The sequence below is a fragment of the Papilio polytes genome, unplaced genomic scaffold (genome assembly GCF_000836215.1).
Source record: "Papilio polytes unplaced genomic scaffold, Ppol_1.0 DF822289.1, whole genome shotgun sequence".
NCBI lineage: Eukaryota > Metazoa > Arthropoda > Insecta > Lepidoptera > Papilionidae > Papilio > Papilio polytes.
In genome coordinates this window covers 843,158-860,447 of record NW_013526915.1, presented here as the reverse complement: position 1 = coordinate 860,447, position 17,290 = coordinate 843,158, and the positions used below count along the sequence as shown (strand labels likewise).

General features: G+C 32.2%; 2 protein-coding genes across 2 annotated transcripts in view; one reads left to right on the top strand and one right to left on the bottom strand.

The window, feature by feature from the left end:
* LOC106106306 (saccharopine dehydrogenase-like oxidoreductase) overlaps positions 1-5,144 on the top strand; it is a 12,029-nt gene extending 6,885 nt beyond the window's left edge. The window contains exons 4-8 of the mRNA XM_013286875.1: positions 1,039-1,168; positions 1,674-1,875; positions 4,130-4,490; positions 4,790-4,881; positions 4,965-5,144. Coding sequence (XP_013142329.1) covers positions 1,039-1,168; positions 1,674-1,875; positions 4,130-4,490; positions 4,790-4,881; positions 4,965-5,079 — 900 coding nt within the window. The 3' untranslated portion in view covers positions 5,080-5,144. The remainder of the gene's footprint in view (positions 1-1,038; positions 1,169-1,673; positions 1,876-4,129; positions 4,491-4,789; positions 4,882-4,964) is intronic.
* Positions 5,145-7,915: 2,771 nt separating this feature from the next.
* The window catches only part of LOC106106249, an 81,707-nt gene continuing 72,332 nt past the window's right edge, over positions 7,916-17,290 (bottom strand). Inside the window, exons 4-6 of the mRNA XM_013286802.1 lie at positions 12,984-13,117; positions 11,627-11,786; positions 7,916-8,107 (exon numbers count right to left, since the gene is read on the bottom strand). Of these exons, the coding sequence (XP_013142256.1) occupies positions 8,019-8,107; positions 11,627-11,786; positions 12,984-13,117 (383 nt within the window). The 3' untranslated portion in view covers positions 7,916-8,018. The remainder of the gene's footprint in view (positions 8,108-11,626; positions 11,787-12,983; positions 13,118-17,290) is intronic.

The window sequence follows — 17,290 nt, the reverse complement described above, 5'->3', positions numbered from 1 at the left end:
CCACACCTCCAGAGCCCCGGACGGGGGAAAGTAACCGTCCAACAAGGCTAATGTCAAAACAATGCCAAAAGTCAAATAATAAAAATAACATCGAGCAACATTTATTTACAATCAATGAAAATATTCTTAATTACGGTTTGTTTCATTAAATTATAATGCATAGTTATACTTAACTACTTAGGCTTTGACGTGATTTATTCAAAGGTTTTATTTATAATTTTCATTCTTGCTAACCTTAAAATTTTATCAGAAAATGTGTTGTTATTTTTTTAATTTTTTTATAATCTGTGTTAAAAATGAATAAAGTAAATAATAGGGAAAGGTTATCCCAAGAGACGTCCGATTCATGTCTACTACGCGATTTTTCTTCCCCACTGGGCTAGGCAGTCATATTTCTGGCTTGTTATTTGTTCCGTTGCCTCCCAGGTGTAACATTTTTCAATTGTTGATCGTATCGTCTACTTGATTACTCCGTTGTTTGTTTACGATTACGGAAATGTTTTATTGCCACTGGAGTTTTTCTCTGCGGTGTTCTATTATTTTATTTACACTGAAAATGTATCGTAATGTTTTCTTATACAACTCCTGAAACGGTGAAATAACGTAGAGTATAAAATGAGTGATAAGGTAGAAAAAAAACAATGAAATTGAGTATAAAACGTTTTAATTTACGTTTTTGAAGAATTATACTGGGTTTTTGAAGTACCCACTTATTGTGTCATAAGCTATCGATTTATTTATCGTTTATGTATATCAACGAAGTAAAACTCAAGTTACGTAGTTCGGAAACGCATTTCGTGGATTTATCGAAGCAAAAACACTAAAGAATGGTTAAACGTAGCTGGGAAACCGGGCATTAATCATTTATAAAACACTTTAATGGACAAAAACTAAATGATCTCAGGTATTATTTCTGGTATTTACATTATTATTTAATTAACATCACAACTTCTTTAATTTTCTCATTAGGAACAAGTTTTTTTCTGCTTTTTTGATCTACATTTGTCCTTTATAATAATTGTTTTAAAATATTTCCAGCATATGTTAAACGTATACAGAGCCTACCACAAACGTGCAGAAGAGGCGGGTGTTATCATAGTTCCAAGTTGCGGTTTCGCCTCTATACCAACTTCGACTGGTTTAATACTATTGGATAGACATTTTAAAGGTAAATCTTACTAATATTATAAATGCGAAAGTTTAGATGGATGGATGGATGTTTGTTAGTGTTTGTAGCTTAAACGGTTGAACGGATATTCATGAAATTTGGCACAGGTTTAGAGCATAGTCTGGAAGAACACATAGGCTACTTTTTATCCCGGGAATAGTAACGGCTCCCGAGGAATTCATTAATTTAGTTTTTTAATGTTTACTCGATCATTCTGCAACGGTTCAACATATCTTATTGAAATTTGGCACAGATATAAAACAAAGTCTGGAGTACACACGGGATAAGGTTCATCCCCGAGAAACGTCCGGTTCACGAGGGAAACGTAGCTATTTGTTATTTACATAGTTCGTATGTTTTCTAATACCACGCAGACGAAGTAGCGAGCAACAGCTCGTTTATGATATATTTGTTAATTTAAAGGATCCAGTGTTTGAATATTTATAATATTAGAACTCGTTTGTTTACAAGGCTATAGGCGTTTTATGTTAATGATTGATTTCAGGGTCGTTGCACACAGCCGAATGTTACGTCGAGTTACACATACCTAGAGAATGTTATTACGGCGGTAGAAACAAAACACTAGTACATTACGGTACTTGGGAGGCTTTTGTTTATGAAATGGCTAACATGAAGAAGTACAAAGATTTGAAGAAAGAGACCTTTGGTGAAGAGACCAGTGAACCTGTACCGAGGGAAATAAAACAGTAAATATAATTTAAGATCTTATTAGAACTATAAATGGCGATGTCTACCACATTTATCAAATTAATCTTTATTGGAAATGGAGTTCTAAAGGAAGTTCTAAGGAACTAATTAACATTTCTATATGTAAACTAAATTTAATATTACCAATATTACAAGTACCAGAACAGTTATACTTTGCCCAGTAGCCCTTTAACTTTTTCATAATTGATATCCTTAAAGTTGGAAACTAAATCAATTACAAAAGCAATTGCTGTTGGGCTTTCAAATACGCGTATGTTTACATTGTTATCGAACCCATCTTCTTCTGCGTCTGACATGTGATTTCTGTATTATCTTGAACTTTGTATTTCCCTGCCTTTGTACCCGCGTCTTACGGAAATGTCAACTTTTTTTTCAGTAATTGCTATATTTCCTTAAATATTTAATTGGTATTTAAACTTAAAGGTGTTTTAAATTCGTTTTTAACATCTTCAGACACGGTGTTCCCGTTGAGCCGATCGGCACAATGGGAAAAATGTCTTTAGGCCGATTGATCGGTGGTTCGATCGACCCAACGAGAAACACTCTGTTAGAACGTTTACTTTTTGCATAATATATCTTCTTGCAGTGATTTTATGCTGAAACATTTGTACTGAATTAACTATGCATGGATTAAGAGCAAACACACAAAGGTTTTATAAAGTGAAAACAAAAAGTATTATAATATATTTTGTAGCGACATAATTTCTGAATTTAAAACTTCAGCAGCACTTTGTCATTATCGGTTTAAGGTTTAAGCCCTTTTCGAAAGAGAAATTTCAATATTAACTCATCTTAATGTTTGCGTTTTCATTACGTATGTTTCACTAGCTTTTGCCCGCGATTCTGTCCGCGTAAAATTTAAAGATAATGATTAACAAATGAATAAATATAGGTTATGTTACTCACGGATAAATAACGGTGAAAAAATGTTTAAATTCAGCACAATAGTTTTTGAGCCTTTTCGTTACAATCAAGCAAAGTTTTTCTCTTTATAATTTTAGGTATAGATTATGGTTTTTGTTTGTGTGTTGTCTAAAAACTGTATTTTACAGTTTTCATAGCCTGTGCTTGTCTGTGTAAAAAGAAACATTCTTTTTGCCCCTCAAAAATCATTGTGTTGCGTATTCACAATTTCACTTGACATATGTCGGGGCCAACAAAACTCTGCGCGTCACGGAAAATAATCAACGGTTAAAACAAAGGTCGTGTTTATGCGGACTACCTTTTTCTATTACCTTTAGAGGGCGCGCACATTTTTGACTAAATAATCGCACAACTGTTGTGAGATTGTTTAGTCAACGGTGTGCGCCCGCTCTTACTGTTATCTGACCATTCTTGTGACATTCAACGTGTAATTTTATTATGTCTATTAAAAATCATACTTTATATTAATATTACAAATCCGAAAGTTGATGGATGGTTGAATGTTTGTTAGTTTGTAGCCTAAACGGGAACGGTTTTCAATAAAAGTTGGTATACATATAGAACACATAGGCTGCTTTTGTTTTTTCTTTTTAAGTCTACGCGGACGGAGTCTCGTGCGAAAACTAGTATATATAGATATTAAGTTTGTATCGGTTACTTTAGGCCTGTTTGCCAAATGATATCCCAAGTCGTGTATATTTGTGAACATGCTGTAACAATCATTAACTGAATTACCATTCCAACTAAGCTCTAGGCGTGTGCTAGGATGTGGTACAGCACAATAGTCCAGTGGCGGAATACGAACCCTTGACCGCAACATTGGTAGTTAATACCCCAAACCATTAGGATGTTGGCGCTTTCATTATTATAGATTTAGTGTTTCTATTACGTTTAATTTATCCTTAGATAGTAAATTATTGGAATATCGATCTCAAAATTGAGTGAAATTCACGCTTAAAATCATAATTTCCGTTTCGGAATTGCGTATTGAGAGAACAGATGTGACATGCCTTCGGCTCGTGTTCCTTGTTGATGTATGTTGTCGTTTGCTCTGCATTATATTCATATTTTCTATATAGAAATCTCCTTCCTATCCAACTTGGATAATACTAAAGCAAACATTATAGAATAAAAGTTGACTTTAACACTTCGAAATTAGTCTTATACATTTTACATATTTGTACTATAGATGTATGTTTCAATAAAATGATTGTTCTCCCGAAATTCTGTGTTTAAATAAAATAAAACTAAGGTAATTTTTCGTGTTTTATGAAGTTTTATAATATTTTATTTCACTCATTGTTACAGATCATTTTTTCATAAATACGAAAGGAGATGGTGGTTCCCTTATCCAGGACCGGATTATGAAGTCGATTCTATAGCTCAAATATATTTCAAAGAGAAAAGAGGAAAGAAACCAATACATTTCAGGGCCTATACAACGATGCCGTTATGGATTCACTTTTTGATAATTCCTTTAGTTTTCATTGCATATTTTCTATGTAAACTTAAATGCTTTAGGAACTTAATGTGGAAGCATCCAGGCTTCTTTTCGTTTGGTTTAATGTCACATAAGGGGCCATCAGAAAAACTGAAGAATGATTTAAAGTATACGTTTACATTGATAGGAAAATGTAGTGATCCAAATGCGAACAAGCATATTGTAAAGGTAAGGATACATTAATAAAACTATTAAAAAATTAATATTATAGCAAATAACGTTGCTATATTTGACTATCGCCTAAAGGGGTTAACTAACGTTACGGGCTGTAATGTAGCATGTTACGTGTTACGCGGAGTGCACGAGTGACGTGTTACGGCATGAATATTAACAATCTAGTTTACGAGTAACTAGTGCTTTGGCTACCAATAATTAATTGGTTAATTGGTTGCATGTTCTGTAGATGTATAAGAAATCATATGAGATCATTTGTCAAACTGTATGTTAAAAATACCTTTCTATTTTAGATTACTGGATCCGACCCTGCCTACAAATCGACAGCAACAACGGCCCTCTTTTCTGCAGTTACAATATTATTAGAGACCTCGAAAATACCAAAGTAAGTTGCATACAGCGTGAGTGATATAAGGCACTTTAAATTAAAAAGATTTTGTCTTAAAATGTAACGTTTTTATATTTCAGAGGTGGTGTTCTGATGCCAGAGTGTGCTTTCTACGATACAGATATCGTTGAGCGTTTAAAAAGTAATGGAATAAGTTATGAAATTGTAGATAATCGGCCTAAAAGTAATACGTAGAATTATGCAAATACATAAATAAAATTGTTGTTTATTTTTATTGTATCATATAAATGTTAAAAGTATTTACGAAGTTTTATTTATTAACACGTCTTTGTAATATATCAAGTCAAAAGAAAGAAAACATATTCGATTCCGTTACACTATATTTATTAATTACGTTATGCAGCGGCCGTAAAACTTAAAAGAATTCAAGACGTAGGCCTTGACATCTTTCTACCATTTCGGTATAAATGTCCTTTTATATTGCAACATTATTTTGCATTATTGTTTACTAGTTTTCATCCGTGACTACGTCCGTTTGGAATTTTAAAAGAGTAGCCTATGTGATCTTACAGACTATTCCCTTCATCTATGCTAAATTTCATCAAGATCCGTTCGAAAGTTCACTACAGTTTGACACTACAAACTCTAACAAACATCTATCCATCCATAGAAACTTTCGCATTTATAGTAAGACTAGCTGTTGCTCGCGACTTAGCCCGCGTGAAATTAAAAATAATATAGCCTATGTTACGCACTGATAACATAGCTTTCTAATCGTCAGATATTTTTTTAAAATCGGTCCATTAGTTTTTGTGTTACTTTACTACATACAAAAATACAAATATTTCCTCTTTATTAGTGTAATTAACAAAACTAATACATTTTTTAATGATTTTTTTAACTCTCACGAATGTTTTAACAGTTTAATGGTAGATTGTCAATATTACTGATATTTTAAATACGAAAGATTAGATGGGTGAAATTTTATAATAAAGAATCTTCAGTGGTACTGATTAAAATTTTATGCAGAGGTAGAAAGCATAGTCTACTAATTGTTTTTTTTAATACCACGCGTATGAAATCTCTGTCAAGTCTGTTGATTCAAAAGATTTTGCATACTTACCGTATTAGATTTTTTGTTTAAACATTTCCTTCGATCCATTCTTGATTGTGAAGATAATTGAGATAGGTTGATAATTGACAGGCTTAACACGATTGTCAATTATTATACGGACACTAATTGATGTTAATTGACATTGTATAATTGCACGTGTCAAATGGAAGCTTCCTTGTGGGACGTTATTAAGGTCCAGCTATCAGTCTGTTAAATATATTTCTTACTATACGGGGTGCAAAGTACGTGTCACATGTTTACACTCTATTTGTCTATTTAAAGTAATTTAGTTGAGAGTGTCGGTAGCTCAGTGGTTTAACCACTTGACTGGTAAACTACAGGTCTTGGGTTCGAATCCCGGCATGTGCCAATGTGATTTTCGAATTTTCATATGTACATAATATACCCTACGATCTTACAGCGAAGGAAAACATCGTGATGCAACCTGCACATGTCGGCAAAGAAATACAAAGATATGTGTGAAGTCAACGGAACCACTGGGCCAACTTGGTTGACTATGGCCTAGTCACCCTAACTAAAGGTAGGTTTTGAGCTCCTCAGAAGGGCAAGTGAGCTGGTGATAATGATGATGTGTCATTTCAGTCGAAATCCACAGAAATAAAAGATATGTTAAAAAGATTGAAAGTTTATTTACATTAAAAGTAATTTTAATATCACGCATTTTTTCCTAGATTGACAATCGCTTGCTTAAACTAAAATAAAACAACTTACAATTCTAGGGCCCTTCGTATACAAGGGAACGTAAATCGTCGTAACTCGAAGATGTTAATCGCTAAGCGACTTACACAATACACAGGCATACGTTGACATTTCTACCTGTCATCGCCAAAGCAATCGCTAGCTGCCTGTTTGTCAAGATTGTCGTGAGAAAAGTCGCTGCGATTTAAAAGATGGCGGAGCAAATCTCTACCATTATTTTGTAAATAAACCGAATAGACAACTCATGGCGACGATACAACGTTGTGTGTAGACCGCGATTTTAGACGATTTAAGTTTCTTTGTATAAGAAAAGTCTAAACAAATACATATAATCACAATATTGAATTATTATATAATATGACCAGTAAGACCGCGCGCACATCTTTGACTAAACTATCGAACAATTGTTGTGCGACTGTCGATTGTTTCGTAGGCAATTCAACTGTTTAGTTGCACAATTAAATATCGAGTAGTATGCGCACTTACGTATCTCATAGGAAACAAAGCAAAACTAAATAGTTGTGCGATAGTTTAGTTTGAGGTGTGCACACTAAGATTATAAACTGTCGAGGTTTAATCGTGACGGTGATTTACAATGTTCTTTGTACAGAAGATAATATACTAATATTTACTAAGCATATAAAATTATTCCTCTTATGTAAACTAATTTAACATGCCGAATATTAACTTTGCTGTGTAAATAGAAACGTCTTTGATTACATTTTATTTAAATCAAGTTCTGCGTTTAATCTAATATTTAAGATAAGTACGTACTCGACTGTCGTTCGTGTTTTTAATAAAAAATTTCCATTCACATCACATTTTTCATCCGCATTGCCGAGTCCTTGACACATTATTAAATGTTTAATGGAATCATGAAAAACATTTTTTTTTTAATAAATTCAACTGCTAAAAATAAAAATATTTGTCTATACATACATTGATACTTTTTACTTTAACAAGTGAACATTAAAAAAAAAGTAAATTTAAAAGTTGTCTTTATTTATTTTAAAATAATAATTTGTGAAAATTCAGACTTATATTTGAACTATCTGTGTTTTGTTTCGAAAGCCAAAAAACATTTGATACATATGTACGTTAAATTTGTTGTACAAGTTTTTGGACAATGGAAACTCACTTAAACTTCGATTAAAATTGTTCCTCAATTGACAATTTAATAATTACACAATTAAAAATGAATAATTCGACATACTATATGGCAAAAATTGACCGAAACATAAGTCAGATGTACATAACATTTTTTTGTCTCATTACTTACATAAAATGTTAATGATTCGGTTCGGAATCTCATATGTGTATATCATTAATGGTGTCAGTATCACGAGATCGTATGGATAGCGATGTTGATGACGGTCGTTAGAATAATGAATGAACACTTCGCCATTCGTCGTGCCGACGAGCTTGTCTCTGAAAGAAGCAAGTAATATTATTGTATTATTTTTATGAAAGAATCAAAGGTGTACCAAATGTTTGGGTCTACTTCAGGGATTCTCAATTAATTTATGGTAGTATGTACAATCAGGGAAACTGCCGGTTTTCAACACAACAAGCTACAATCGTTTGTAAATTTTGACACGAGACGCGAAACAAAAATCAATACCATGCAGCTTAAATGTGTCGGTACGTAAACGTCGGTTATTGTTACAAGACTTGTTTCTTTTTATTATTATCCCTTCGTTTGCACTCACTGCTATCTAATTAGTGACTTGTAGGAAGAGGCGTAGTTTGTCTCGTTGCAATGAACAAGGCAATTTTCCTAAAGTGGTATTCCGCGACTGTACTTACATTGCTGGGAATTTATAAGTTGGCGAAACGTAGCAATTGTTTATGAGAATAGTTTGGAAAAGTCTATGATAGTCTGTGACACCTTAACATCATTATAAAAATGTGTTAGTTGTATCTATACTATTATAATAAAACGTAAACACACACTTCTTTGTTGCCTAAGATGTGAATTACAGCATATTTTTGAATAATTCTTGTTTTAATAAAAAGCCCTACACTTGCGTCACGCTTTAGGCTATATATTTTCACGCCATTAAACTTAAGGGGTAAACATTTTGGATAAAATCGCTAATGTAGGAAAGAGACCATAAATTGCTGCCAACATAAAGGAAGCAAGATTGCCAAGGTTTGTTATGTCATTTTGACATTTGCTATTGATAATTTGACAAATGTAAACAAAACTATAATTCCACGCGGATAAAGTCGCACAGGAATAGCTAGTTTATTAATAAAGATATAACCTTTAGTAAGTTATAACAAAGAGAAAACAGCTTATAAAACATTTTAAAGTCAAAAGTTACTTTAGTGAGAGTTAAAAAAATAATATATAATAAAGTTTTCATAATTTCATGCGGATGAATACGCACCGGAACAGCTAGTAATAAAATAAAGCAAATTTGAATATAATATTAAGTAAAATCAATTACAAACTAATTAACTTGATGTAATGTAATTACGTTAATTATATTATGCAGCTACAAAGCGGTCGGAGATAAATCCTCCGATTGTATCTTCATTAAGCCTTTAATGATTCATATTATAACACTTAAATTAATTAAATTTTACTTTTAATTGATATCTTGTGTATTACGTGTATCATACTAATACTATAAATGCAAAAGTTTAGATGGATGGATGTTTGTTAGAGTTTGTAGCCTAAACGGCTGAACTAATTTAGATGAAATTTGACATGTAGAACATAATCTAGAAGATCACATAGGCTACTCAATTTTTAAATCCACGTGGACGGAGTCGCGGGCGAAAGCTAGTATTACTATAAGATAAATTCCGTAGCGCGGTGTACTATTTTTTTACATACTATAATATTTTAATATTTTTTGAATTCAATATAAAGGTCCAATATAAAGGTTTAATTCAATATAAGAATCATTTCTTTTGATTTCACAATAAACTACACAAACATTTAAATTTATTCTTATAGATTTTAATTACTGTATAACATTTTTTTTCATATCTTTTCATACTTTTAATGGCACATCTTCAATGATACTGTTTATCCCCACATTCCCCTCATCGAGTTCAACTCCCCTACTCACTCAACCACTTTAACTGAGATTGCAACATAATTATCGCAGTATATAGGTCAGCGTGTAATTTATAAATTACTAGCCTTAGTCCGCGATTCTGTCCGCGTGTAATTAAAAAGAAAAAAGTAAGTAGCCTTCCAGCCTATCCTCTACATCTGTACCAATTTTATCGGAATTCGTTCAGCGGTTTCGGGTACAAATAGCCATCCATCCATCTAAACTTTCGCATTTATAATATTAGCAAGACAATAAAAATTTGTAGCATATATTAATGACGTATCATACGTATTATTGATGAAACTAGTTTTTTATGTCGTCTACTTGCCCTTATCCCTTACGTATGGTCGGCAGAGTATGTGCTGCTCTTCCATACATCTCTATCAGCTGTCATATCTGAATCCACTCCTTTCTTAAGCTTACCTCTTTCTATCTTTTCTATATATAATATTTCACACAATTCATCCATACTACTTATATCATCAATTTCATTATTGCCATTTTATCCAAGTATGTACATATCTTGGTCTATGTAGGTCTTACATCCATCGTTTTACGCCTTAGAAGTTGAATATCCAGTCTTTCTAGTCGAGTCTTTTCCCATAACATATATGGTTACAACTAGGGTTGTAACGGAATTCTGCTTCAGCATCCGCAAGTGCGGAAGTTCCGCAAGAAATATTAACTCCGCATCCGCTTCCGGTTCTGTTCTTTTTTATGCGGAGTTATAACGGAGGTCAATTTACGACTTTAACGTAAGTTGGCGGTTAGGTATCGTTTATGCGGCTAACTATAATTGTCATACATTATATTTGCATAATAATCTGTATCTTGTAATTATGTACCAATATGTATTTTGAATTAACGTAGTTTTAGTATTTATTTCTTTAGCCCTTCGCCTCCGCATCCGCATCCGCTTCCGTTAAAATGGCCTCCGTCACAACCCTAGTTTCAATGCTCAGAGAATCTAAGCTTGTTATAGATGAGGCCAAATATTGTATTACGAAAGTGTGCCATTTGGTTTCGAATATTATGGGTTTTTAATATTATATTACGAAACGGTACCTTTTAGGTAACATAATTGCAGAGTTACTATCAAGGTTGTCTTCACCATATCTGTGTTAAGGTTAATGCATATGATTTCTACATTGTTTAACTAATCTTGCATTTTAATTAATACGGTATAGATATTAGTTTATTGTGAGAAAAATCGGCTTCTTGTTAAATAAAATCTTTAGTTATTTGAAAATTGTAATGTGCAAATTTTAGCCAAATAAGTTATTATCATCATCCACTTGTCCTTATCCCTTACGGATGGTCGGCACAGTATGTGCTGCTCTTGCATACTTCTCTATCAGCCGTCATATCTGAATCCACTCCTTTTTTAAGCATATCCTCTTTTACACAATCCATCCATACTTTCTTCGGTCGTCCCCTTCCTTTGTAGCCATCCACATTCAATCTTAACACTTTCTGGTTTATGTCCCCATCGTTAAATAAGTTAACAAAGTTTTAATTCTCGTCAATTTTTTTTGAAGTATGTTCTGTTTAACATTTATTTCGTTTTACTATTCAAGTTTGGATACAAATAACACGACAATCTTGTAATAAAATTGTAAAAGAAATTTCACATTTATTTGTGTCAATATGCCACCGTTTTTGGTCGAATGTGATGAAGGTTAAGGAAAGGTGTTCGACATTCGTCCAATTTTTCTCAGATTATTCCTTATTTAGGTTGTGTTGACATATACCAAAATACAAAAATCTATTTCTTACATATTTTGATCGAACAAACATATCTTCGATCAGTAATGCATAAAAAGTAAACATTGTCTAATAGATTAAATTTTAAAAAATAGACAGAAATGTTTCTTACCTATAATAACACTTCGTTCTCTTTTGTGGGTTCCAATTGAAGCAATACATGTGATTCTCATGTTAGGTTTTGCGAGGGCTTTCAAACCTAACGTGGAGATCAGCAGACCTTGAGATACGGGCTTCGCGCCATACGCTATCAACAAACCTCGTTCTATCACCTAAAAAAAAAATAGTTTCAATCATTTTTTCTGAGATATCTATATCGTCTTGTTTATGTGTTTTGTGTCTAGGTATAAAGGCGAAAAAAAGACTGCAATGAATCAATATATATTTTTTTTTATTAAATAAATCTTTTTACTCCAATATGGGAATAACTTTCCTGCACATTCATTGATGAAACAAAACGGCGAAACTTTTTAAATTTTTGAATTTAAATTTCGAATTGGATTATATTTTCATATTTACTGACTTTTAATGTATTAAAGAGAAAAAGACTGCGTCCAATAAGAGTTTTTCGAAACTGCACTTCGCCTCTTTAATTTTAATTTAAATTTATACTTCGGGTTATTCTGTTCGGTTGCGGGCTTATTTTCAAGTATTAATAATTTATGCTTATGTTTTCCACTGCCTTTAAAAGCATGATAATTACTTTTTATTTATGATTATCATTATGGACTTGCGGCCAAATATTGAAACGAGATTTGAATATGTAACAGCGTCTTCAATGAGCTATTTAAACTCTAAATTCTATTAAAAAATTGACATATGTCAAATTGTAAGAGGATGTGTAGAGATGTTTTAGTATTCGGCCGTGAATGTTTCAAATTTCAAAGTTGGTTTCTGATTTGTAAATCTGATATTTTGTATAATATTTTTGACCGACTTCCCAAAAGGACGTACTCAATTTGTCTGTTTATCTTATAACTGCTACTTCTTTTAATATAATTCTTCAGTATATATGTATGTGATCGAAGTAACATTTTTTAGTTGGTAATAAATCTAGTATCAGTCCCTGGATTGAGACTCAGTTAATAAATATTTAAGTACAGAGGAACCTACGGTACTGCATTTAAATATTCATTCCGCCCTACACTTCATGTACAGATGTGTAATTTGTTTGCATACTGAACTACTCTACACAATTTGACAAAGTTCTATCAAGTGTTCTGCAACATGACATCTATTCTCTAAACTATCGGCTGTTAGATAAATTTAAGGAAAGTTTGTGATACAGATTTGTCAAATTAATACAGTTTCTTAATTTTAAATATATCTTGCAAACATTTTAAATGAGTTTGAGGTTATGTTTCACGACAAAAGTCAAATGGAATACCACGATCGCTAGGTCTATTCCCCGTGTTCTGATCCACTTGATTATTGCCTTTGATTATAGAAGTGAATTTCATATAATTTACCTTCTCCCCATTAATGTACCACTGTAGTTCCGGCGCTGGGAAAGATTTGGCCGAAGTACAGTTCACATCTAAGGGTTCGTCGACTGCATATGACTGTTCATAGCCGCTTATACGAGGGTTGTCGCGAGAGAAATCTGGAAGAGAAAAAGAGTGTTAATTTTTTAAAATCAAATTAATAAAAAGTAAAAAAAAAGATAGGATTAGATAGTGAGGTTGTAATAAACTGTTTCGTTAGTTAATTATCTAAAAGTATTCGCACCGGAAAAAGAGGTCATATAAGAATCAGTTCAAAAATGAGTGAATGTAGATTGAATTACATTTTTTTTATTTCATTTCATATTTAACTATTTAGAATAAATCCAATTAATTAAAAATGTTGAAAGAAATATTGAAAACGTGCAATTAGCGAATGTGGAAGAAATAAAAGTAATTTAGTGGCCATATAAATACGACCATGTTTAAAAAAGGTGCGAAGATATCCATCAAGGTAATTGCTATCTTGTTCATTAGGAATGAATCATTCGGTGTCCATTATAATGGAGAAGTTACGTTAAATGTTTAATAATCATTAATTAAATTAATGATCTTGCAAATTAAAATATGTGGAAATAAAAACTAAGGCATGATTTTTAGACTTTATTAAAGACGAGCTGTTGTCCGCAAAACTTCGTTAACGCAGTTTTGGGCCACTCGTTACGCCATTTTGACAGCGCGAATTTAAAAAAAAAGTAGCTCATAATATGCCTATACATGTCAGTTATCCTCCAGTGAAAGTCCCGTCGAAATCTTCCCAACCGTTTCGGATATTACGTGGCTGTCCGCAACAGAGAGACAGACAAAATTTTTTTAAATTCGATATTCATTATCAGCGATGCAAATATATCATCTTTTCGGAATCTGGAATTTTTATTTTGATATTACATAAAGACTGGAAATAGATATACTCGTAGATAGATAGAAAGAAACTTAAATCAACGAAACATATATCATTTTTGAAATATGTTCTAATGGATAATTGATTGAAATACAAAAGATAGTTTTCGTTATGTTGGTACAATAGGTTGTAGTGAAGGCAAAGACAGCTATACCCTTAGTTTATTTATTCTCGTTTTACGACAGCACAGGACGGGAATGGGTGATTCCTTTATGCTGCCGCAAACATCTTGTACTTAATAATTCATCACAAGTACAACTTATGAGCACATCACTGGTGTCACGGAAATATTAAAACACAGCTTCGCTTACTATTGTAATGTACAGTCGCTTGCTTTTTAAAATCGAGTAGCTAGATTTATTTTATCCAACTGCCTCAGGAGATTGATGTTTTTAGCGTATATGTTTTTATGTATAGGTTTGCATGTAAGTTCTCGACAACTTCAACCCTAAACTTAATTGAGGTGTCAATAGGAGGTCTTACTGAGTGTCACTTTTTTAATATAATACAGTATAAAACCATTTTTTATTTTATTATTTGACTCATTAATATATGAATAAATTTCCAGTAAATTGGACAAGGTTAATAAAATAAAATTCAAAGAAACTATAGAAAATCTATAATCTATCTACTTCGTCCGTGTAAAATTTTACTCACTAATAACTTTGTTTGGTTTTTGGTTGGTTTTAAGGTTTTAAGGTTGCAAAAATACAAATCATAACATTAAAATATTTGGTAGTTATGTTAGAATTAGTAATCTCCAAAAGTTTTGAATTACGCAACAATAGATACAATTAATGAACCAGAGATTTAAGAAGTAATAGACATGTACAAAACGAATACACCAGCTGATTAAATGATATATAGTGAAATCGTTCATTTCCTTTTTTATTTCATTACTCATTTTTTAGTTCATTACTTAACATTTTTACTATAGTTTTATCTAATCGAAATTGCGAGAGTTTGCTAAATTATTTTATGGAATCTGTAAGCTTCGAATATCTGAATTCATATTGACCCTTCGATATCCTAACACCTGTGTTCCCTTATTAAATATACAATAAGGAAAGAGGTTATGAAAAACATTCAAAAATACAGTTGTTTTAAAACATTTATGATATAAAATGTAAGAAAAAATAACAACTATATTATCGAGAAAAGAACTATTGATTTTAAACATTAGTCAACATTTAGTAAAAAAAACTTATTAAAACTCGAAGTTTAAAAAGCTTAACTTTATATCAATTAAAAATCTGACCGCGAAAAGTTTTCTTTCTCAACTTTTAAAAGTACCGAGAACTCGATTACAAAGTGAAGCCTCTTAAGGTATAAAAGGTCACTTGGGAGGTTTTTCTATGTTAAAGAGTGACTTTCAAATTTCTTGCTCTTCGAACGACGTTGATTTTGCGTAATGAAAAAAAGTCATGTTGCATTTATTTTTATGGTACAAATATTGTATAGAAAAAACGGTGTATAGATTTTTTTAACAAATTAATCGTTTTCTAGTCCTAACATAATATTTTAAATAAGCTTAGGATTTCGTAACAAAACTTAGATACCGATCAAATATATTCGTAATATTTTCTTATATTATTAACTCTAGTATAAAAGAAAATTATAGTATGCTCTTGCCCGCAACACCGTCCGCGTGGAATGAAAAGAACAACAAAAGTAAATAGCCTATATATTCTTCCAGACTATGTTCTACATCTATGCTAAATTTCATCAAAATCCGTTCAGCATTTAATACTACAAACTCTACCAAACATCCATACATCTAAACTTTCGCATTTATAATATTAGTATGAAGTATGATTATCAAAGCTACGATACGATAGCTGTAAAAACAAAAGAAAAGCACGCCTTGAAAGATAAAATGTGTAACAAGTAATAAATACTCACTTTTAATTTCCTTTTAGTAAGAGTATGAAAGAAACAAAATATTTTTCCTCGTTCGTAAAAGTTGCTGAAAGAAGCACCCTAACTTGAAGTTCAGGAGAAATACTGCCTACAACAAAGTTATAAGTAACATACTTGATGTTAAGGTCCGATACCTTTGATCTATTCGTTTTATTGGTTCGTTTTTATCTTACGTAACTAAAGACGTCTACACACCTTCAGTTACTGTGCAGTTAAAACTTGCTTGTATAGTGTAGCTAATAATTCAAATGTTGCCTACACACTTACGATTTTAGTGTACAAATTACCTATACAATTTAAGCTATCGGTGGTCACACCGTGTGTTTTTGTGTCAACAAAAACGAAGGATTAGTCCGTCTTTTATTATTATTAGTAATATATTTACAAGCTGAACATTCTCAACATCACAAATACTTAGAGTCCTCGGTAGGTTAAACTTAATTTTATTAAACAAACCCCAAACACAGGTGTATTGAACTATACTCCCTACCCTACAATAATAGTTACCCTACAATAACTGACTATGGTTGAGTTCAAGTTGCTCGGTCTAAATGGTGAAAATCTATAGATGGTTGTCGAGTATTTTGGTCTTTTAAATTGATCTTGAAAACAATGTTCTAAAAGAGAACTATTGTTCTTATTAGAAAATCTATTTCGCGATCAACAAAGTAAGTAAAAGCAATTTCAAAGTGAAAGGTCAAAGATAATTTGTTATCTGAGCATTAGTAATTAACCTGGCTGGCCGTGTTACAAAGACTCCAATTAGGGCATGACCTAACGCCTAGAACGATTTAACAAAGATAGTCGAGACTTTCTCAAATTGTTGGCGAAAATGCAGATTATAAATATAAGTAAATTCGTTAATCTACAATTTACCAATAAATCTATCAGTTTCTCAGGTTTATCAGGTAACTAGCTTTTTCCCGCGACTTTAAAAAAAAAGTAAGTAGCCTATGTGTTCTTCCAGGCTATCTACATCTATGCCAAATTTCATCAATATTCAGCAGTTTACGCTACAAGCTCTAACAAAAATCCGTCCAAACTTTTGCATTTATAAGATAAAAATAGTGTTATACCATTCGAAGCAAAACAATTGAAAAGCATCAGTGATCATAGTGGGCTTACACTGTATAAACATCCTACAGAATAATGAATAACTATAATATGTTTAAAGACAATGAGAGGGATGTGTAAATTCACAGTGATTCATGATTTAAATACATCAAAGAGTAGATAGTGAATAACGTAAACTTGGAAAGCCATAATTATTAGAATAACAAGATGTTTTGAATGGCTCGGCTCTCGTACCACTGATCATGCGGGGAGATCTGTCTACGACTTCGCCCTGTCATATGATCTGATGCAGCTGGTTACCTCGCCTACGCGAATCCCAGATGTGGAAGATCATACACCTTCCCTGTTGGACCTTCTGCTGACCTCACATCCGGACAGC